At 42.2% G+C, this 24,893-nt stretch overlaps 1 protein-coding gene across 1 annotated transcript in view; it reads right to left on the reverse strand.

Moving 5' to 3' along the window:
- RGS14 (regulator of G-protein signaling 14) overlaps nt 1–24,112 on the reverse strand; it is a 67,692-nt gene extending 43,580 nt beyond the window's left edge. Inside the window, exons 1-2 of the mRNA XM_018552387.1 lie at nt 23,861–24,112; nt 12,265–12,393 (exon numbers count right to left, since the gene is read on the reverse strand). Coding sequence (XP_018407889.1) covers nt 12,265–12,393; nt 23,861–23,884 — 153 coding nt within the window. The 5' untranslated portion in view covers nt 23,885–24,112. The remainder of the gene's footprint in view (nt 1–12,264; nt 12,394–23,860) is intronic.
- Nucleotides 24,113–24,893: the final 781 nt, after the last annotated feature.

Raw genomic sequence — 24,893 nt, forward strand, 5'->3', positions numbered from 1 at the left:
GCTATAGAGGAATACAAATCCCAGCAATACATTGTACACTGTATGTATAATGTATTGCTGGGATTTGTTGTATTCCTTTGTAGGTGGTGGTATTCTGCATTGCGCTGTATGGAGGACTACAAATCAAGGAATAATATATTATACAGCGCAATGCGGAATACCACCAGCTATAGACGAGTACAACAAATCCCAGCAATAATACATTATACAGCGCAATGCAGAATACCACTAGCTATAGAGGACTACAACACCCAGCAATAGTACATTATACAGCACAATGCAGAATACTACCAGCTATAATGTACTATTGCTGGGATTTGTTGTACTCCTCTATAGCTGGTGGTATTCTGCATTGTGCTGTATAATGTACTATTGCTGGGTTTTGTAGTCCTTAATAGGCGGTGCCATTCTACATTAATTGCTGTATAATTTTACACTTTTCATTTCACTATATTGCACACCACACTTTTTTTTCCTTTTCTTTACTTCCACCGTAGTCCATCACTGGAGCCATTTTTAAAAATGTATTTAATTTTTTTATCCGATTAACCGATTAATCGAACTTAATAATCGTCCAACTAATCGATTTTGAAAATAATCGTTAGCTGCAGCTCTAGGCGGGTGCAATAGCTAGTTTGCTATTGGCTATTGCAATGTGAAATAGCCAATAGGAATCGAGCTATGCATTCCTATGGTGTTTTTGTTTTTATTTATTCTTACGGCGTACGCTAGTGGTTCTAAACCTGTGGGTCGCTGTGTGATTTCTGCTGTGCTAGGTGCGATTCTTCCTCAGCTCTCTCCTAGCGCAGCAGCCTCAGCTCTCCCGCCACACCGCCAGATGTCGCTGCAGCAGCCGTGTCCTCCCTAAATTTTATCGTTGGGGGTCACCACAACTTGGCAAATGTTACCAAGGGATCCCAGCTCTAGAAAGGTTGGGAACCACTGGTATAGGGCCTGTTCATATGAATGCTCTGCATTGATGTGTTTTGCAATAAAATAATGCAGGCATCATTTTATCGCAGCACAGTGAGTTACAAAGCATTGCAATGCTCATCAACACATCACAACAAGCTGTTGTGCGGAGACCTCAACAAAGTGGCATTTTGTGATACTTCATATAAAGTAAAAAATTGAAAAAAAGTAAACAGTGTAATGAGCTGTAACAGGGTATTGCATAGTCCCTCACTGTCACTACTCATCTCACACCAGCCCGCATGCATTTAAGTGTGCAAGCTGGTGGGAACCAGGAATGGAGCTACAAAAGGCAGTCTGAACTTCTTTTCAGCACTGGAAAGATTTGGGACAGCTGTACTAAACACAAATATAAACACATACTGTACATACCACTACCTTAGTCAACAAACAGCCTTGTTCAGCCATTTCAACAAAACGCCCACGAGCTGAATCATTGTGTTGCAACACCAAGACCATATAATAAGAGCACATTTATGTCTGGCTGCTGAGAAACCAGCACTGGCGATGTTTGGTGCCAGGATATTAGTTCTGAAAAAAAGGAAGAAGGTAAAAACACTGTCCTGTGTGCCTCGATCTCTGACTTTAACCTAAAGAAGGAAATGTTAAAATGGGTAGCCCCACTGCAAGAGTTAACTGCTCCTTTTTGGTCTAGGGACTAAAATACTCACCTGCTCCGTGGACATGGCTGGCTGCTAGACAAGGCACCAAAGTACTATGGGAACCAAAGAACTATGAGGAGAGTGAAAATCAATCAGCCTCATAGTTCTAGCCGACCTGTGACAATGAAACTGTCACACGTCGGCTCAATAGACCAGGAAGTGAGCGAACACATACCGTCTCACTTCTCGATCTATCCGTGACTGTCACTCACGGCTCCCTGCAGGGATCCCCCCCTCCCCTGCCTGATCCTCCAGCGCTGACTGGTGGAACAGACGGGGGAGGGGGCGGGTACAGTTGGCTCTGCCTCTAAATAGGCAGAGCCAGCTGTCAATCACGCAGCTGGGTGGTTCTCGACAGTCATGTCGGGATCCATCCCGGCTGCGGCGTCTCAGTATACCGCGTGCTGCAGCTTGCGGTATACTGAGCTTTGGGTGACGGGAGGACACTAGTTTGTGTCCTCCCGTTACCCTTAGGAGAACTATGGGGAAAAGCCCTGACCCCATAGTTCTCTTTTAACCCTTGCAGTGCAAGGTTTCATTTTTACATTATTCTCTAAAGTAGATGTAACTGAATGTAGCTCAGTTTGCTCTGTACTTAGTGTATCATAAACAATGCAAATAAAAAATGTTATTCCCATAAAATGCTGCTTTCAACTTTTTTCATCCTACTTTCCATATAAGTAATACAGGTCACCTCCAGCCTCATTCAGCAACTTCCTGTCTGCATGCACTTGCTTCAGCGTCAGCTGAACATTATTGCTCTAAACTGGTGTCCTGATAGTGACAATGATAGACCATGCCTATGCAATATACTGTATGTCAGTAGAGTCATTTGCAGTCTCCAACAGGGGTGCAGTTCACAGGATGGTAATGCAGGAGAGCAGCTGGGAAACACAGTTATCACCCTACCACATGAAAGGCCTTAACAAGGACCTTCATGTCAGGATCAACAGGAATTGGACAGCTACTGATTTAAAAAGATAGAAAATTACTTTTGAATCTACTTTAACATTTCAACGAGTATATGAGATTTTAGTGATTGGGTTTAGATATAGTTTACCCCTTATACTGACCCTAACACTTAACGACCTTCACTCAAAATTACAAGCTCAAATGTACACAAAAATCCCCCAGTTCCTTTCCTTATCCCCCTCAATACAATCAGATGTGTCTCCACAGGTCCATACTTACGCTGAGTGGCTGCTGCCCGGCTGGTTAAAATTTAGCACGAGACTACCGGTGACTGAGCACTAGCAAGCCATCAACGTTACCCAAACCTCTAAAATGTATTGTACACCTAACCTATCCTTACAGTTAATCTACTCATGCTGTCACGTACCTGATGTGAGTCTGAGATAACGAGAAGGACATTCCCTTGCAGCACTGGTCTGTCCGCCCCTGAGAGTGGGACACGGGCAGACAGACTGCGTGAGGCACAGGCGCCACTGGATAGAGATGCTGAAGACACCGGAGTGGAACACCAGGCAGGTAGTCAGCCAGGAGCATGCAGGATACCAACTGAGTAGGTAAGCGGAGTCAGAGCCAAGCCGGGTCAGTAACTGGCAAGCGGTACAGTGCAGAATCGGAAAGGCAGGAGCTGGGTCAGGACAAGCTGTAGTCAAGCCATGCAGAATGATGCGGTACCAAATCAGCAGACAAAAAGGCAGAGTAGTGGAACAGCCTGAGGTCAGGGGTAGGAGGAAAGCAGCAGAGTCAGATGTGCAAGCTGATACAGGAGCAATCAGGAGTCAACACTGCAGGATGCAAGTTTAAATGGGCATTTGGTGCCATGAGTAGATGTGAGAGTGTGCCCACCAATCTGCGTGCGCAGTGTTGCACGCAAACCCGTGCATCTTTATCCACACGCATGATTAATGCAAAAGCAGTGTTAGCACCAAAATGTCCTGCATGTGCAGCAGCTATCAACGTTCCTGTTCTGTGTCTGCTTGCTGAATGTCCCTGACACGTACAAACTAACACTTAATCTTACCCTTAGACTTAACACTGAGCCTCACCCTAAACCTAACCCAACCCTAAAAAAGAATATCATGTGATGAAACACTGCATTTTAGCGGAAGGCTAGTGCGTTGTATAGCGTACTGCCGAAGCTGCCACTATTTAAATTGTTTCTTTTTTTTTAAACTTTATGTGGTGTATAATGTGTACACTCCATTCAGGTCTCTGCAGAGCAGCACTGCATTGAAGAGAAGGTAAGCTGCGGTGGCATACAGTGCGCTGCGATAAAATGCAGCATGTTTGCATTTTTTCGCAGCGCACCAACCATTGCATTATGGTGTGAATGGGACAACAATTGTTTTCTATGTGTCCTTGTGGTGACCTACATTGATCCAATGCACTCAATGTGTGAACGGGCCCTAACACTTAGGGGTCTACGTATAAATGTTTTCACACATGATTTACACCATTTTGACCCAGGAGCCATACATTTTTCAACTGAATCCAATTCGAAAATATGTGAAAGTTATGAAACTCATGCTAGCACAGGTAGAACATGCAAACTCCATCCTGTTAATGTCTTGGTTGTGAATCAAACCAGGGATCCTATTGATACAAGTTACTGTGCTGCCCACTAACACCCCCAAAGTATACGTAAACCCAATACCTAATATCTCATATAATCTTTAACACGTTAATGTAATTTCAAAAGTAATTTTCTTTCACCTGTGCCAGTGACAACTGTCTATGAAGGATTCCCTCTCACTGTGGAGAGATCTATGTTTTCTTCCTTTTTTACAGGGCAGGAAGTGAAGGGAAATCTCCCCAAAGCAAAACAAAAAACCTGACAAGGATTTTAATCAATCCTGTTTGTATCCAAAACTAAAAAATGCTGGCTTTAGACACTGTATACTTTAACCCTTAAAATGCTGCAATAATTGGTGCCATATGCCACCAGCACTGAGCCAAATGCAAAAGCAATGAACACCTGGTGCTGAAGCCAACTGAATTGAAATAAAGATTAAAGATGACCATAAACAGCCCCATTTTAATGTCCTGATACAACACCAATGTAACATTGAGGTGAGTATCTGAAAAATCAAGGGAGAGACATCTGCCCCATCTACAGCCATCCTAAAGCTATCATACACACACAATTGTTAGCCAATAATGGATAATTGTTAACTCTGCTTGACTAATTGCAGGGAAAAATGACTACCCCAAATTGATTTTTCCCAATGATCACTCCTGTTTCCCCAAGAAAAAACTAATGTCGGAGATGGCTTAAAGCCCAAAAACATACCCCTTTGTCCTAAACAATTGTGTATGGTATAATCAGTCTACAGAACAGACAGATCTGGCTTGCTTCATCGAGTACACTTATTTTGCATCACAGTAGAATAAAACAAAATCAAAAAAAATAAATACTTGTACACACTTTAATTATAAAAGCACAAATAAAGTTAGGCCCTTTTCACACGGGAGGCACTTGATTGTGCACGGATACCGTGCTGATCGGAGCAGTACAGAACTGATGTCACTTTTGTTGCATTGCCCATAGAGTAACATTGAACTTCTGATCAGTTCCGCTGAAAAACTGACAGACGGACCTGACTTGAACGTCATGTAAAAGGGGCCTTCAGCTAGTAAAGTATCAGAAACAATGTCAAATGTAACATCACTAACCCCACATAAATACTTTGTATATGACTATTTATGTATCAAGAAAAATAAAAGTAATATGGGCACAGTTCCATAGTCAGGTAAAAAAATGTTCACGTCAAGCAAATCAAACCAAAAGCCAAAAATAAATGGATTAAAAAGAAACAGCAACATAAGAACTCTAAACCCGCAGTTGATGGAGAGGAAGGCAAATAAACCTAATATAAAGCATGATTCAATTGCACAGTTGTCTAACAGGAAAATAAATCCTTCCTGGGTCCCAAAGGCAATCACATACTCTTTGTATCAACCTTCTACAGTGTTATTTCTAATAAACATTATTAGCCTGCTATACTTTTGCATTTGGAAAATAAATAGCAACCAATCAGAATTTAGTTTTACTTTGTTTGTAATAGTATACATAATAATTGCTGATTGCATTGTGGAACTACCACACTTATTGCATGCCTTGTTGTTTTTTCTATGTGTATACATTTGCTTACCGGTATACTTACTGTGTGTGGTTCTTTATAACTCATCACACTAGGAGCAGTAAGAATAACACCCTACCACAGCTGGCAGAAACAACACATTGAATATGCATTAAAAATACCTAAATTGCTCGGAGTAGGACCTTTCAACTTGTACCCATTTTTTTTTTATAAAGTATTTCAGCTCCGTGCATATTCAATTTAATTACAGCAAAGAACTGTGCCATAACTCATTGCTAAGAAAAACTCACCAGAACTTGAAGCAGGCCAGATTATATGTTAGCTGCCGTTGGCATCACGTAGAAATACATGACTTACCAATCTGCCGGTAGGAACTTCCAGGAACTTCATTTTACCAGGCATCCCTTCAATATTATCAGCTAAAGTCTCTCATTTCTGAAGTATAGATGGGACTTGATGAATATAGCACCACCCAGCCCTATCGGTCCGAGGATCCTCAAAAGCCACACTACCGCTTTCCATCAAAGCCACAGGAAGTGTTGCTATGGAAACCATACCACAGCAGGAAGTCTTGTGTTCAGATGAAGAAATACTATTCCCTTTTTTATGAATATTGTCCTTATGATGTGTAACGCCACCAGCAAACTTTAAATAAGTCTGCTTTAGGAACAGTAGGTGGTCCCAGACGTTTTGTTCCTTTAACTTCCTTAGTTGAACTTGAAAGTCATGTACCTTGCAGATGATTTACCGTGCACGCTCTATTTTTGTACATAATGGTTAAGACTGGTCTATGTTTTCCTACTGAAGCTTCCTTTTTGTCTTGACTCAAGTCCAATAATTACAGACCACAGCAACACGCCAGCTGACAATCAGCCATAATAACCATGGTGCGCTTTTATTCCAATATTACATCTTTCATTTTCCTAATCTGGAGCAAACAATGTCATCTATGTATCTACAGAGATTTCTTCAGAAATAAACTCTACCGCAGATAGTTCTGACACATCAGTGGAATAAATAGAAAATGTCTCCAGTATACAGTAAGCTATTCCTCCCCCACAAACACACACACACACACACTTCCACTACAACGGTGCATAGGTGTCTTGGATGATATATGCACTACTTAAAATAAAACAATGTGGTGTAAAAAAACACCTCACACTAGGAAACATTTCTTATATATAATCACTCCTGTTTTGTTCTTACAAGTACTGAAAGAAATCTTTATAAAAACAATCTTTCCAAGGTGAGAGAAGAAATTTGACAGTTGTCTTTGTGATAATAAAGTCTAAAGGTTTTATGCTATTTAAAATGCTAATTAAATGACTTAAAATGGAGCACTGGCCCTGAGATCCACCCCACTGGCTGATTGACAGCTGAATCTGCCTATCCAGAAGTAGAGCCAACTACTTTGCCCGCCCTCTCCCTGATCCATTCCTCCAGTCAGCGCTGGAGATACGGAGAGGGGGAATCCCTGCGGGGAAAGGTCACCGCCCTCTGCAGGGAGAGGATCGGGAAGTCAGCGATCGGCGGGAAGTCACAGGTCGGCTTGAATTAGGGGAATCAGTGTTTTTCACTCACCCCATAATTCTCCTTTAAGCCCAGCAAAATCAGTACCACTGTAAAAAGACCCAATTAATGTGGTAGAAAGTTTATATTGCTTAAGTGTTATATGTTGTCACTTGTTAGATGGAAGTATGTAGGTAGAGGAATGGAAGGACTGCGTTAGTACACAATATATATATTCTCTTAGTCAGAGGGATATGCATTGTTTTTTGTTATCTGTACTCTTGGGTCTGGAAGAAAGTTTTTATTGTATTATTGTTATATGTTGTTTCTGGTTAGGCGGAACTATGAAGGTAGAGGAATGGAATGACTGCGATATTATATAATGTTTGTATTTTGTTAATTATATGGATATGTATTGTTTTGGTTTTTTTTTTGGCATCTGTACTTATGTGATATGTGAAACTTGGAAAACTAATAAAGAGATATTTTGGAAAAAAACGCTTTTACTGTTCATCAGTTTAGTGTTATCAGTGATTAAAGGAGGGTTTTCTCAATTTTGACTGGAAAAGCAAAAATACACTTAAATAGTGGTGTATGACTTTTCATTGGTTGTTAGAGATCAATATAAAGTGTATGTACAGATTTGAACTGCTGGCAATCAACTAAATACACTGATAAAATGTTTGTATCTTCTTTTGTCCAGTCCTAAGATATACACAGCCAGGTAGATGACACCACATACAGTTCAAGGATATATCGGTGGCCTATCTGCACCTCCCGCTTGTTGTCTGGACAGTGAAGGAGCAGCAGTGGACTAATCAGGGACTCTGCTTGCTCCTCCTATCAGCATGTTCCTTATCAACACTAACGCATGCGCACATCAGATTGTCAGATGTTTCCAGTCCTGTCCTCTTTTATCCAGCCTTTAGTGCTGCTTTATAGGGGATTGCAAAAGGCAAATACCAGGCCAAATTCAGGCGCTTGCACAAGTTTATTAAAACATGAATACATTTCATAATTATTAAATGGATATGGAGCTGAAATTAAGTTGTGTCTTGTAAGTGTCTGGAGTTCAGCTATGTTTTTTGCAAGTCTGCTTAGAACCAAAGGAAACTTACTCTAAACCTTTCATGCATTTGTTATGTGCACAGGAAACCAAATGTCAAAAAACTGTCTATTTTTGTTTTACTTTTTCACTTTTGACTGAAGTTAACCTAACAAGCCAACTGAAAAAATATTTTCAGGCCATGACAGCTTGACACATGTCTTCAACGTGATTTACAAGTCCAACTTCCTTTTAGAAAGAACAAACAGTTTGGTAAAACACATAATACATCAAGCCATGATGCTGTGCTCACCACCCCCTGCAATATGTGTGGTTTACACTATTTCATAGCAACTACAGTAATACCTTGGTTTACAAGTAACTTGTTTGAGAGCGTTTTGCAAGACAAGCAAACATTTCTGAAAAATGTTGCCTTGCAATAAGAGCAAAATTCTGTAGAAAAGCGCCACCCGAATAAGGCTGTAGCAGTGCGAGCGATGAGTCTGTTAAAACGACAATGCAATGTCACATTAAATAGATTCCTTGTTAAGGTTTCACGAAATGAGAAAGATTCCATTGAGCCAAGAGATAGCACTGATTTCGTTAGTGATAGTGAAAGACGTCCTACACAATAATCCTCCTCTCTCCTGTCCCCTTCACACCAGCCACGAAGGTACCGGTAATCGGTTTATTTTTCTTTATATTTTGTACAGTATTATATTACAGTACTGTATTGTAATCATTTTTATATGAATATTTTTGGGTTGTGGAACGAATCATCTGAATTTCCATTATTTCCTATGGGGAAATTGGCTTTGATATACAAGCGCTTTGGATTACAAGCATGCTTCCGGAACGAATTATGCTCGTAAACCAAGGTATTACTGTACATAGATTATCGGTCCGTTTCCTACTCTAGAAGCCACTAAACCTATAGGGAAAATATAGTTTATTCTCAATCAGAACATATTTTGTATTATTACCACTGTTTACTTCAAAACCATTTTTATGTGACTTTCACATTTTTACTTTTTTTTATATATCATTTATTGCCTTAAATGTGTCAATTTGTGCATAACCCATACAATGCAGGTAGATTAGCTACTACAATGGCATTGCTCATCGGTTAAGAAAAGGTGTCAGTCTTTCCGAGATTGCATTGTTTTCAATGGCTCAGCATTTCCTGCTCCTTGCATTCTGTAAAGGAGCGGGACTATCTCTGGTCTCAGTACTTTTGAGTCACTGAACCCAGAACAAGCTTGTAGCTAGTGAAGTCAAAACAGAACATCAGAACGTCTAATCTGCATTCTTGTTTCGGCTCTTGACTTTGTATTAGCATAGCAGCCAGACTAATTTATGTTTTTTAAACTGATTTAAGTTTTTCACTATATGTATTTAATCTTTGTATTACAAATAAGCATTCGATCCATAAGAAAGGATTCCCAAACAGCATGGCACTAGTCATCTCTTTTCCCTCAGGCTGGCCCTCAATGAAACCCAAGACCAAGCCATCTGATAAGGCAGTCACTGTGTCTGACTCATTTACTTGTGTGTGTAATTTCAGCTTGAGGTATTGAGTTGGGTAAAACAATTAGCTTTTTTTTTCCAGCAGGATGTGGAAACTGGAAAACATGTGAAAAAAGGCTTCAAGCTCCACCTCCATCTGACAAGTATGCTAATAATTGGCTGGATGTACTAAAGCAGGGGTGCCCATTAGGTAGATTGTGATCTACCAGTAGCTCTCAAAGCTGATGCTGGTAGATCACGAAGGGTGTGAATGGTGGCGCCTTTATTCCATTTTGGTATATTTGGTCCCCAGATATGCAATCTGTACATAAACAATGCCCCCCTAAGATGCCAGTGTGCCACAGGTCCCCAGATATATACTATATAAAGCAATATCCATATACTTTGCCGCACTCATTACCCGATATCCCAAAAGTAACCGTTGCTCGTAATGACTGCGGATGGCGCCGCTCACAACAGAACTCTAATACAGATGGGGGGTCTAAACAGACCTCTGATATTTGCCTTTTAAAATAGAAAAAGAGATTGAGAACAGAAAGTCCTCAGAGAACACAGAGTCCTAAATCTCTTATTCTGTATCCCCAGTTATCAATGAACAGGAATCCTCTAGGAGTGTTTCTGTTCATTGATAACATGAGGACATGGTATGTTTAATATAACTGCATCTATGAATGAACAGGAGGTGATGTAGATCACTTCCCATTCATTTATAATTGAGTGTATAGTAATCATACTCTGTCCTCAATTATGTACAAACACTCAGCGATCACTGACTGCTTGTACCCGTTCTCCTCTGTCACAGGAGGCTGAACGAGCACTGTATGGAGGAGAGCTCAGCCTCCTGTGGCAACGCGGCCTGTCTCCGCCCACACACCGCTCTGCCGATCTGTGACCGGAGGCTGAGCGGTGTGAGGAGAGACGCCGGAAGCTCACAGCGCTCTCCTCCCGCAGCGCTCGGACGGCTGTCACACTTTCTCAACCCCCGCCCACCCCCCGCTGGGACAGAGCAGCGCCCAGCGATGGGGGGAAAGAAAGCACAGATGTGCCGCTGTATCGGCAGAAAAATTGCACTTTCGGCATTTAGCCAAAAGTGCAATTTTCGGCCGATATGTTTCGGTGGCCGATATATCGGTGCATCCCTAACCAATACCATTTTTTGGTGTAGAGTACGAGTACAGGTATTTTTTTTTTTGGTGCTCGCCGATACCAAGTACCGATACTGGTGCCTTGTGCCCCAATTATCAGGAAGGCGGGCGGCGGATCATGACGCGTAGCCTGGCTTCCTGATTTCCTGTGAACCTGGTGTTCAAGTGAAGCTGGCTTCCTTGCCAATCAGGAAGCCGGGCGGCACGTCACGACCCACCTCACAGCATCCTGATTGGCTAGGAAGCCGGCTTCACTTATTTCTAGGCAGCGTGGCTTCCTGACCGAGCAGGAGGCCGGGACGCGAGTCATGACATACCGCCCGGCTTCCTGATTGGTTAGGAAGCCAGGCTGCCTAGCAACAAGTGAAACAGGCTTCCTAGCCAACCAGGAAGCCAGGAGGCGGGCCATAACCCACCACCCGGCTTCCTGATTGGAAAGGAAGTCGGCTGTATGCTGTCTTGGCACCACCGGTCAAAGGGAAATCTCCCTCTGACCGGAAGTTCCGGTATTGGGGAAGGTAGCGGAACATTTGGACGAGTACAAGTACCCGCCCAAATACCCAGTATCTGCACCGACATTAGTATCGGTACATCTATAGTGCAAATCCATTTTATTGATAGTTGTCATTCAAACGACAAGCCCATTTCTGAGACTGAAGAAGAAGAAGCCAATCCAGAGTCCAGTCCACGCGCAGGCTACCGGAGAATGATTTCTCCCTCGCTCCCTCTCTGATGTCACTTCCTCTCACTAGCAGAGAACACCAGAAAGAGGGAGGTAGTGTTCGAAGACAGCGCCGCCCGGCGGCAGCCTCACTGACAGCTGATCGGCCGCTTCTGACACCTCATCAACCGCCGCCGCTGACACCTCATCGCCGGCCGCCGCCGCTCACAGCCCGCCGTCCACCGCCGCTCACAGACAGCTGTCAGTTGAGCAAGTCTGCGGTTTGAATCCTGTGCCCGGGTCTGAAAAAGGCTTGTACCCGGGCACAGGATTCCAAACCCGGACTGTCAGGGTCATTCCCGTACGGGTGGCAACACTACTTCCTGTGTGTGCAGACTCTCCTACATCTCACTTCCTGTATGTGCAGACTCTCCTACATCTCACTTCCTGTACGTGCAGACTCTCCTACAGCTCACTTTCTGTGTCTGCAGATGCTTCTACAACTCGCTTCCTGTATTTGCAGGAAATCAGAAGCTTAATTTTCTGTGTGTGTGCGATCTTTTCTCTTGCATTTTGCTTTATGGGTGTGCAGGGAATCAGTGACCTGGAGAAATGATAGATCAATGGATGGATGACTAGTTTATCTGCAAGTATTGAAATGCTTTCTTACCTCCCTCTTTTCCAGTGAGCGGTTAATGTAGAAAGATTTAGAAGCTCGGAATTTGTTTCTCAGAGTGGACAATCGGCTTCTGGTATTTCTGGCTTCCCAAAAAGAGAATTCCAAGAACTGGAGGGAGCGCTAAACATGACAATAGATGCATAGTTAGAATAATTCATTTATCAATTACATTTATTTCAACATGTGTTTACTTTTTCATAAACTTCTTAAAGAGACTCTGGGAAGTGTCCGTGCTTGCCACCATCACTATGATGAGCAGCCTTACTGGCCAATAGAAATGTGCATGAGTCAGAAAGGGGCTAGCAAGCTTTGGCACTGTCAGAAAATGGCAGATTGTTGTCTTTCAAAGGGGCCATGCATTCAGCTCTGACAAGAACGTTTAAGTAGTTGTTGCAGGTATGCAAAAGCACCTCTTGGTTCCTGTACTTTACACATGCCGGCTTTTTTACATTTTGGATAACAGATTCACATTAACCAATGATTTAGTCAGAATATGAAACTCTGCTCAGATCTCTATTATCCAAATTTAAAAAACTGCAAGAACCCCTCATACAAAGTAAATGTGCAATAAAATTAAAGTTTGACAAGGTTTTATCATTTTCCCTTTGTGTCTGAAGTAAAGGTCCATGTCAACCATTCTGGTTAGCCTGCATTTTGGAAAGTATGCACTATTGCCTTCAATGTTACCGTTAAAAACATAACAGTGGAAATCGACTATATAGCTGCCTTTGATCTTTGTGAGGACCAATACACACAGGTGTCAAAAAAAGGCCTCTTGGTGGGCATTGCTGACTCCCTCTGAGCTCTCCCCAGAGGTGCAGATTTGAATAACTGAATCCATCCAAGCAGTAAAACAAGTGTTAGCTTAATGCTAAAATGAACTCATACTTCATGGTTTGCTTGTATTGAGGAAATATTAATTTTTCAATTGCATTGCTCCCATGGACCAGTTCCTGTTCTTGGAAGACTGCTATTTGTCAGGATCCATGGCCAGATGCACCACTTTTGCAGACTGTACACCTGCACAATGGCTCTCTAGGATTTAGGCACCCATTTACACAAGATGAGGGTTGGGCATATTCTGTAACCCCCCTCACACACACACACACACGCACACACACACACACACACACACATGTGGTCATGTCGACCATGAAGACTTCTAAGGCAAGTGTGAGAAGGGAGGTCTGTTTTATGATGCCTAACCTTAATCCTTAAAGGAGAACTATGAGGTGAGGGATTTTCACTCACCTCATAGTTCTAGCCGACCTGTGACAATGAGACTGTCACAGGTCGGCTCAGTAGATCGGGAGGTGAGGGAACACATACCGGCGTTCGCTCACCTCTCGATCCTGTCACGGCTCTCTGCCATGACAGGGGAGGGGCTGGATTCCCCCTTCCCCGCTCCGATCCGCCAGCGCTGACTGGCGGATCGGACGGGGGAGGCGGCGGGCACAGCTGGCTCTGCCTCTAGATAGGCAGAGCCAGCTGTCAGTCACGCAGCTTGGCGGATCCCGGCACAATTGTCGGGATCCGCTTCAGCTGCGGCGTCTCAGTATACCGCGAGCAGCTACAGCTCGCAGTATACTGACCCTAGGGTGACGGGAGGACGCTAGTTTGTGTCTTCCCGTTACCCTAAGGAGAACTATGGGGAAAAGACTTAACCCCATAGTTCTCCTTTAATTGAACGGGGAGTCCACAAAAATTTCCTTACACAAAGTTGCTGACTATATCTGCCACTGCCAAGACCAACCTTGATACTATTAAAAAGAAACTGGGTACGTTATCTAATACTGTCTTGACTGCAAGCTCCTTTCTCAATGGAGCTGTAATATAAATCCTGGCCTGCATACCATGACACAGGAACAAAGATCACAAAAGCAACTCAATCTAGAGGAGGCAGGAAGCCAGTTCCATTCTGTTCCTACACAGTCGGACTGCTAAAACTGACTTTCCAACTTTCCCCACAGATACAGTTATATAGACTGCTCAGCAAAAGATCCCCCACCTCTTCTTTTTCTGAGTTGCAAATGTAGACAGGGCTGATAGGAGCACAGACAACGAAAACATGGGAGAGAGTTAACATCCAACTTTAGCATAGAAAAATACATTTGTTATCAGAAAGGCTTTTATTGCAGAAGATACTCTGTGTGTCTTTTCTAAAATAAAAGCATTTAACCTGGCTGCTTGCAAGTTCCGAAAGATTGTACACTGTGCCCCGCATGACCAGCTCTGTGTACAATCTCGGCATTCCTTGGTCCCAGAATGAAATTACGTGCATGCAAGGGAGTTACATCCCAGATGGGCCAATAAAAATGATCGAAGATGCTAAACCAGGAAGACCCAACAAAGATACTGGTGGTAGCAAGGGAGCCTGCAGACACCACAGCTCTGGTTTAGTTCCACTTTAACAATTTATTAACCAGGTATTAATGTATGTCAACCGGCACTGTTTTGCAAAGGATCCCATTATACTGAATAAAGGTGTTTGTTTCAGTCACTGCAGAGACTTCCAATCACTTTCTGTCCCGCCTATAAGAACAGAGACTGCAAAATACGTACATAAATAAATAAATGTACAGATACTTTTCCAGCTCCAAGACTAGACTAGAGAAAAACTCCAAAGTTAGGAGGCAGCTGTGATTTGTAAGGAGCATGCGGAGCTCCTGGGATTTGTGCATCCCTGTTTAATGTAGGATTTATTTATTTTTATAAATATATATAGGGGATGCACTGATACTTGTCCAAATACTCACAGATACTGAGACATTTGTGTTTATTGTCATGTGACAGTTTCTCTAAAACAATACAGACTAATAATTTCAGGACAGTGGTGGAGCGCCAGAGCCAGGTCCCAGCTGTAACTGCTGCAACCCTGGTAGTTCTCGTGAAAATGCCAAGTATTGGCACTGGTATCTGAATGTCCGTAGTCCCAGACGGTACTTTTAATGCTCATGACAGTTGAATTCCAGTAACATATATGAGAGTTTAACCTTCTGTTATCTTCATCTTTTTTTTCACCACTACTTTCTGTGCTTGAGATGAGGTCCATGTGCTTTCAAGTATTGTGTCCTTGTGGTCAATAAACCAACAACTCATGTATACATTATTTTGATTATATCAGAAAATTCTTTAAACCTAATTAAAGAGGCACTAGAGATAAAAAGCAGGCAAACATAAACACAAGTACATCGCCCCCTCACACATTCAGCTTGCAAAGTCAGTTTTTGTTTAAATCAAAGATACACAGATGCCTATGTTCAGGTTTAAGGCCAAAACTTTTATTTATCTTAACAGAGCACATCCAGCTGAACCTCTCATACTTCCTGTGACAGGTAAACAGAATCCAAGCAGATTGTCCAATATTTGTTCAGGAAAGTTGCTATGACAATCCCCTATTCCATATCTCACGTCAGTGCAAGACACCGAGGCCCTCAGTCATCTCTTGGTGACGGTCCTCGATGATCTGCACTCATGGTAACCGACCTTTAGTGGCAGGACATTTCTATACTATGAAGGAGAACACAGAGTTTGTTTACTAACGTCCCAAAGCTTGGATCGCAAACTATGCATAAAATTCATATGGAATGTCTCTAATTATGGATCAATATTTCAAATGAGCTGCTTTCATTTCTACAGATAGGAATGCATCTTGTGCATACTGTAGAGTGGATTGACTTTATAATATGTCTCTTTCATATGATGTTTGAAGTAGTTTTGGTCTTACAACTGTAGAAGATCGTTTTAAATTGTTCTATTATTCCAGCTGGATACCATCTGTTATTCTACAGAGCATATGCTTTTGGTGCATGTTGTCTGCCACAGGCGTGACTGCATTTAGTTGTGCAAATGTAGTGATGCATACTTAAAGGAGAACTATGGGAGTTAAGGCTTTTCCCCATAGTTCTCCTTGGGGTAATGGGAGGACACAAACTAGCATCCTCCCGTCACCCTAGGTTCAGTATACCGTGAGGTGCAGCTCGCGGTATACTGAGACGCTGCAGTATACCGCGAGCTGCTGCTCGCGGTATACTGAGACGGTGCAGCTGAAGCAGATCCCGACAATTGTGCCGGGCTCAGCCCAGCTGCGTGAGTGACAGCTGGCTCTGCCTATCTAGAGGCAGAGCCAGCTGTACCCGCCCCCTCCCCCGTCCGATCCGCCAGTCAGCGCTGAACCTCATAGTTCTCCTTTAAAGTGTATGTGAGGGCAAAACAAAAATGCAGTATATCTCTACAATACAAAAACATTTCCATGTTACATAACGTTGAAGGTCCTACTAGTACACAAAATGCATGTTGATCTGCTAAAAATGCACCAATTTCTAATTTTCCTCTTGTGGACTGACAACATGCAGCATTGGTGGACTGAATGGTGTCAGTCCTGCCCAGTTGTCCTTTGATAAACTTGTAAAGATGTGTGTGGACTGAATGGTGTAAGTCCTGCCTAGTAGCTTAGCAGCTAAATGATTGGATCCCTTCTCCTAACATTATCGCCACAAAAGAGGGACTAATCATTCTATAGTTCAAGAAGGGGAGGGCTAATTAGACTCCTTGAGATAACCATGAGGAAATGTGCACAAGACACAGGACAGCTCTGAATGTTCAGCTGAGCCGAAGTGCAGAAAGACTTAGATTCAGCCGATCCAACATCTGGATCAGCTGAGCCGAAGCTCCGGCAGCTCACTCGCTGCCATTCACCCCTATTCTGATAGGGGCCAAATGGCAGTGAGTGTATGGCCGAATGCCGCCGTGCGGCATTTGGCTCGGCTATTCTGCTTAGTACCTCTGTGGTACCGAGCAGAATAGAAATAAGTGAAAAGAAAGGAAGAAAAAATAGTTGGAAAAATATGTAAAGCATGTAAACAAATAGTCAAATAAAAAAAAAAAATAAAGATATTTTAAAGAAAAAAAACCCAAAACAATTGGGCGTAGCTAGCGGCAAACGTTTCTTATTGGCTGACACCTGCTGGAATAACAGGCCAATGAATAACAACCAGGCGGAGCCGGCTGTGACGTCACGGCCGGCTCCACCAACTTGCTATTGTTTAATAACAGATCAGCATCCCCAGGTCATTTGGGGACGCTGATCTGTCATTACAACTGGGCGGAGCCAGCTGTGAGATCATGGCTGGCTCCGCCCAGCTGTCATTTGCGGGGCCAAGGGCCGGCCTTCGGCAGGCCGTTCTCCTTGCTTCCACTGTCACTTTGGCTCAGTTGAGTTGGAACATATGCATCGGGCTGGGCCCGTACAGCAACCCTTTGGTTTGTCTGAACTGAAGGGCTTCGGCGGCCAAAGAGAGCCTAAGGATCAGCCAAAGTTACAGCTGGATCCTTCAGCTCTTTAGTGAATAACCCTCTATATCCAAACCTAAAAAAAGTTTTGTCTTTAGATACACTTTAAAGAAAAACTCCAGGAAATGTTTTATTAACCCTTGCAGTGGGGCTACCCCTGCACAGCAAGGGTTAAGTGCTTGTTTGTGTCTAGGTGCTGACATTTTAAAGATATACTCACCCAAAGCACCGAGCTGGCCGGCCTTCACATCGCTCCCTCCAGCCTCTCTCCCCCTCCCTACAGAATTGGAATATTCTTCAGAGTCCTCACATCTATACACTGTGTATAGACGTGATGATTTACAGGACATTAGACCACTGCAGAGGAGGGGGGAGACGTTGGAAGGACCAGTCTAAGAAGAAGTCAGCTTCGGGTGAGTATAACTTTTTTTTAACCTAGACACAACCCAGCACTTAACCCTTGCAGTGCGGGGGAAGGCCCACTGTAAGGGTTAATAAGAAAATGTCCTGTAGTTCTTCTTTAAAGGAAACGCATCCTATGAGAAAAATATAAGTCACTGTAACGTCTCTTTTGGAAAATGCTGGCTGTCATACTAAAGTGTTTTGGCTTCAATTTTTTCTGAGCCACTGAACTGGATAAAGTATAAAGATAAGGAATTCTATTTTATTTATGGCACGCATGTGTTGCATGCTTTTTCTAGGTCAGAGTCTCTTTACTACTAAATTCAAACACAACAGGGCAATTTGCATTTACCGAATCAGTGACCTCTCTGCAGAGGTCCAAAACAAATCCTGTTGTGTTAGAGCTAGAGATCTCCAATCAGGAGGAGGGATGAGCTTTGCTGACCAGAGAGCTCTAAGTCAGCAGGGGGTCTTGTCAGACCCATGCAGAGAGACCGCTGCTTCCCTTACAAGAGCAAAGGTTTCACTGTACAGCATGTTGGCAGGGTACAACATTATCTACTCAGGCTGCAGCTGCTTTCTAAAAAACCTGGGATGTTTTTAGCTGATTTAAACTAAAAGTTTGATTGGGCTTTAATGTTTAAAACTACTACAAGTAGAAAGAAAGAAAGGAAGTTAATTTAGATACACTTTAATTGAAACCTCATGAGAGATATAAGGGGGCTGCTACTACTGAACTTCCTGACTCTCATGATGACCCAAAGGCTTCTACACTTCCTAAGTAACTGCAGAGTAGATGTTTTGACTATACTACAGCATACAGTCCCAACGCATAGACAAGGCAATTTGCCTTGGGTCTTATGAGTTCAGTTCACACAAATACACCAGTGAGCGCTAAAAAAAAAGTAGGACATGCTGCACTGTTTTTCAGCACGTGTTGGAATACTCTATACCACATTACAACACACTCTATAAAGTTAAATGAAATGTAATTTTATTTCAATAAAGTAAACAGTGTAATAGGTCATTACAACATGCAGACCAAAACTTTTTTTTTTAGTTTTGGATAACATGAGGAAGTGCTGGACCCACTATAAAGCTTTTATTGCAAGGGGAAAAAAGTGAGGGGGAAATCCCAAATGATTGAGTTGTCCCAAGAACAAGAGGTAAGGGGAAATTTTCCAATGGGGACAACTGATCTAATGACAACTGGGAATTCCCCTCACTTTAGGGGATTTCCTCTAACTGTTGCACTTTGTGGACAGGAAGTGAAGGGAAATATCCCCAATAGCACACTAGAGCAGCACAGTGGCTTAGAAGAGAACTATGGGGTAAGTGTTTTCCCCATAGTTCTCTTTAGGGTTTACAGGAGGACATATACTAACCTCCTCACGTGACCCAAATCTTAGTATATAGCGGGCTATTGCCTGCGATATTCTGAAAGTGCTGCAGCCGGAACGGATCCCGACAATACTGCCTGGATCCACCCAGCTGCGTGAGTCACAGCTGGCTCTGCCTATCCAGAGGCAGAGCCAGCTGTGCCCACCCCATCCCCCGTTTGTTCTTCCACTCAGTGCTGGAGGATCGGAGAGGGGAGGGAGGAATCCCTGCGGGGAGCAGTGACTGGCAGTCACCGTTCTCTGAAAGGAGATGATCGGAAAGTGAGCGAGCGGCAGGATGTGTTCACTCACTTTCCGATCAATAGAGCCGACGTGTGACAGTTTCTTTGTCACAGGTCAGATCTAACTATGAGGATGAGTGGAAATCACTCACCTCAAAGTTCTCCTTTAATGGTTAGAACATCTGCCTGTGCTTGTTTGGCTTTCCGCCAGGTAAATTTTTTCTCACACACTCCAAAGATATAGGGGTCTATTCACGAAGCAGCCTAAGGATCTAGCCGTAGCTTCGGCCGATCCTTCGGCTAGCTTCGGCCCCAGGACCCCTTCGGTTCAGGAGAACCGAGGGGGTGCTGTACGGGCTATTCACAATAGCCCGTACAGCTCCCGATCACGGCCGAGCAGCTCAGTCGAGCGCTGAGCCGTGCTGAAAGCCGAAGCTGGCCGAGCGGCCGGCCATTGGCCGGCCGACAGCCTGCTTCTGACAGCTGGGCGGAGCCAGCCGTGATCTTACGGCTGGCTCCGGCCACTTGCAGAGAGATCAGCGTCCCTGGTTACCTGCTAACCAGGGACACTGATCTCCAAACAGCAAACTCTCCCTGGCGCTCCGGGAGTCTCCCGCTCCCGGCCGCCAAGGAGAGAAACACTGCTTTTTCTTTTTTTTTCTTTATTCTGACACGGAGCCGTTTCAGAATAGAAAAAAAAAAGAAACATTTTTGCCCCATAGGAATGCATTGCTAGATTCCTATTAGCTATCTCAATTTGCAATAGCCAATAGTAAACTAGAATGACACCCGCCCTCTGCTGCAGTTCTCCATCAGGTCCATCAGCAGAGGGCGGGTGCAATGCTAGTTTACTATTGGCAATTGCAAATTGAAATAGCCAATAGCAATGCAATCCTATGGGCAAAAATATATATATTTTTTTCTATGCAGAATAAGAAAAGAAAAAGCAGTGTTTCTCTCCTTGGCGGCCGGGAACGGGAGACTCCTGGGGCGCCAGGGAGAGTTAGGGGGTTTTTTTGTGCTTTTTTTTGACAGCCGGCCATAGAAAACTGTTGGGCGGAGCTAGCTGTCATTGCTAGCTCCACAATAGTTTTCTATTTTTATTTTTCTACTTTTTTAACTGTTTTTCTGTTCTGTTTTTTTTTTTTTTTTAAAGTGACAATTATTTTTAGCTGCAGATTTGAAATGAAAGTTGCACAGCTAACGACCCCTTCACACCAGCTGCACTGGGACTGCGTTCCTAAACACTGCCCTCAGGTCACACAAAAATACAGAGTGGTGTGCGCTGTTCAGTCCTGTACAAAATGGGGAGCATAGCAATGGCTTTGAGTTTAAAATAAGGAAAAAAAAGAAATAACGCACTCCAATGTGTGTTAGAACCACATTGCAGCGCAATTCAAAATACAGCAGGATATGAATGTTACGCTCTGTGGTGTTAATGGCCCTAAAATAAAGATCCTTCTCTTCGTATTAAAAATTTGTGACTTAAACCTAGTGTGTGGTATCAGCTTGAGGTCAAGCAGTTGGCAAAGAAGAAAACTGTCATTCTTCAGGTGACCGCTCACCTTTACCGCACAGGGCCAGGCATCATCCTTAGCCATTTTAAATTAAGCTAAAAGGGGCTGGAGGGATATAAATAATTAGAAGGTGAGGCTGTACTGTTATGATCATTTTAGACTAAATATTACAACTCTTGTTTATCTGGGCGATACTCTTTAAATGGATGACCAAGGCAAAGCACCTCTACTTTTACTTTTTCTACAGGTTTTAGAAATCAATTCAAATGTGTTTATTCACCAAACACACTTGTCAAATGATTATGAGCATGTGGTTCTCAAGTGAACAGCTCAAGTTTTTTTTTTTTTTTTTAATCTCAAGATTAAAAAAAAGCATTCTAATGAATTTTTTAAACAAAAAAGCATCATTATTTTGTTAGTAATTTTCTACATAATTGAGTTAGACAGTTAAACATTTTCTGTCCATAGCAAGTACAACAGTGTCAGCACCAGTATTAATCCTGCAACAGCTATACAGTATAGTTTGCTCACTTACTATGCTTTTTAGAGGACATTAAAGGTACAATCCAATCAGTACTGAAAATGAAATCTTAAAATGAATACTGGGAACACTACCTGCATGCCCAAGGCGTTTATCTTCCACCTATGCAAACTTGTAACAGAAAAGTCCATTGCATTCTCTTTTGTCAGGAACCCCTTTTTCTTACCAATTGGCAATGCAGGAGAGATATTCCCAAACGCTAGGTCCCAAATACGGAAAATGTAATGTATCAGCATTTGCTAATTTAGTAAAGTTACTTTGTCACAGCCAGAAATTAGTTTAAAATCTGCCTTTTATGCTATTCTGTGCTCCTTTGAAATAAATAAAAGTAATGCTAGATCTTGGTAGCAGGCATCAGAAGGTGCCTAATTCTGCCTTGTCCAAACTCCACTGCAACACTGATCCAATAAAGGTTATACTAGATCTTGGTAGCAGGCAGTGTAACATGAATAATTTTATCTTGTCCATGGTTCACTGCAAATCTGGTCCAATAAAAGTATTATTGGCTCTTGGTAGCAGGCACCATAATGTGCCTAATTTTACATTGTACAAGCCCACTGCAACCCTGGTAAAGTAATGGTAAAACTTGGTAGGAATGTCAGTTTTGTGAATTGGAGTGGGGGAAATTAGAGAAAAGGCATGAGCAGGCACTTCATGGGGCCTACAACCATGATGCCGCATTTTTTACTTATTTATAGAAGCACAAGTTTAATTTAAAGTTTTAATCTTATATCTAAAATATCAAGCCAAAAGGGGTCAAACTCCATGTGAAGGAGTTCAGCAAGCAGGCCTACCCAACATACATGGAACAATTTGGATTATAGCTGCAGGGAATTACACAATATAGACTCCTAGTCTTTTAGGCAGTATGAGTGCAAAATTCTATCTAGTATATTTTTTTTATTTAAAATAAATTAAAGTAATGCAGGACCTTGGTAGTAGACCCCATAAGATGTCTGATTCTGCGTTTTCCAAACTCCACTTCAACCCTGGTCCAATAATAGTAACACAGGAACTTGGTAGCACACACCATTATGTGCCTAATTTGACCTTGTCCAAGCACCACTGCAACCATGGTCCAATAAAAGTACTATTGGAACTTGGTAGCAGGTACCATAATGTCTGGATTAAAGTACTATTGGAACTTGGTTGCAGGTACAATAACACCTTATTTTACCTTATCTAAGACCTACTGCAATCCTGGTCCAATAAAAGTATTATTGGAACTTGGCAGCAGGTACCATAATGCTTTATTTTACCTTATCTAAGACCTACTGCAATGCTGGTCCAATAAAAGTCATGCTGGAACTTAGTAGCAGGTACTAGAGAGTTCCTGATTCTACTTGGATCCAGCTTCAGTGAAATTCTGATCTATTAAAAGAATGCTGGAACTTGGTAGGAATGTCATTTGGGTGAATCGGAGTGGGAGAAATTAGACACAAGGCAAGAGTAGGGGCACCTTATTATGCCTGCCACCATGCTGAAGCCTTATTTTAGCTTATATTTAGAAGAACAGGATTCATTTAAGGAGTTACTCTTATCTTCGAAACATAAAGCCAAGGGGGTAAAGTTCCATGACTTTCAGAAAGCAGACCCATCCAACATTGGAGGAACTCTTTAGTTTCTGTCTACAGTGAATTATACAATGTAGACTGCTAGTCACCTAGACAGCATAAGTGCACAGTTCAGTCAAATTAAGACCAGAATATTAAAACATGTTAGCAAACAAATACTCCCGCCAATATTAAACAGAATGATATCTTGTCCAATTAAATTATAATGAAATAGAGGTAGGAGATTGGTATTATAGGTATGTTACAGATGAAGCCAGAATGTCGAATTGCTTTTGAAAAGTTCAGTCCTCTTCAAATAAGAAACATTTACAACATATAATCATGACTTATTTAATAAAGCAGTTAAATGGGTAATGATGATTTACAAATTGTAGTAACCCACAGTAACCCGTCAGCTTTTGTAATGACCAGATCGTTTAATACATCATTTCTGATTGGCTGCTATGGGTAAGTGAGCTGAGTAGACTGCATTATTAAAAAGGCCATTTGTAATCAGAAATCATTGCAATTACACTTTGAGCACAAAGCAGTCTAGTGTCAATTACTGCTCATTAACAGATGCATTCCCCTTGGCTCAATGCAGCCAAGAAAAATGAAAATGAAGTAAGCAAAAAAAAAAAGAATCCATGAAATGTTTTACCTTTCTCTCTGGCTCCGAGAACATCCTGAGCAGCTTTGTGTCCAGAAACTGGAGGAGGAGGAAGAGAAGGTGAGCATCAGGACAGGAGCTGACACAAGTATCAAGAGAGACTTTTGAACTATGGAAAAAATCCCCACAGATGCTGACGTCTGTTAGAATCGTGCAACCTCTCTCTCCGTCAGTAAAGTAAACAACACAGTGATTATGGAAAGAAAGTACATTGGACCAAAACAAGCAGCTAGCACGGCCTGATGCAGCGAGAATCGCCAAGTGACCAGTAAGTGGTCTACTTAAGGGGACAGCGGTCTGATACAAGTGGTAATGATCCCTGATGTGCTGCATGATATATGTCATGTATCCCTAATCACTTAGCTGTGATGTTTTACAATATACTAGGAAATGTGTGGCTGTTCATGAATGGAGTATTTCATCTATTCAGTTAAATAACATAATAGAATTCATCTGTTTTCTTATCGAAAGGAAATTACTGCATTATGAATGTTATTAATACTTTTTTGCGTGTTACTACGGGTACACTTCAATGAAACATGAAAAAATGTGCTCAGGATATTATGACACTGATACTGTAGAAGAACTGCCAAAGGATTCCTGAATCTGGCTATGATGCATTCTACAAAACTAAAAAAAAGGTAAACTGTTTTCTGTGCACCTTTTCAAAGCTCCTGGGCATCATTCATTTGCTGGCTGAATTACGTAGTTGGCTAAACATTGAAAGAATACTTTTAAGGATAGAAACATCACTTTTTTTAAATAAAAAATTACATAATTAATTAATATTGTACACAGGGCCGGATTTACTCTCCCTGCCGCCCCACGGCCAGGTTCTGCAATGCTCCCCCCCATCAATGGAGAATGAAAACCGAATGGCAGGGGTGGCAGGGTTCGTTTTATTTTTTTATTGTTTCTTTCTTTATTTTTTTTACATTTTTTTATTTTACTTTTTATAATTTTTCTATCTTATTATTGTTTATTTATTTTTTATAATTATTTTCTTATTTTTCTATAATTCTTT

Source organism: Nanorana parkeri, unplaced genomic scaffold, assembly GCF_000935625.1.
Source record: "Nanorana parkeri isolate BGI_ZX_2015 unplaced genomic scaffold, ASM93562v1 scaffold87, whole genome shotgun sequence".
NCBI lineage: Eukaryota > Metazoa > Chordata > Amphibia > Anura > Dicroglossidae > Nanorana > Nanorana parkeri.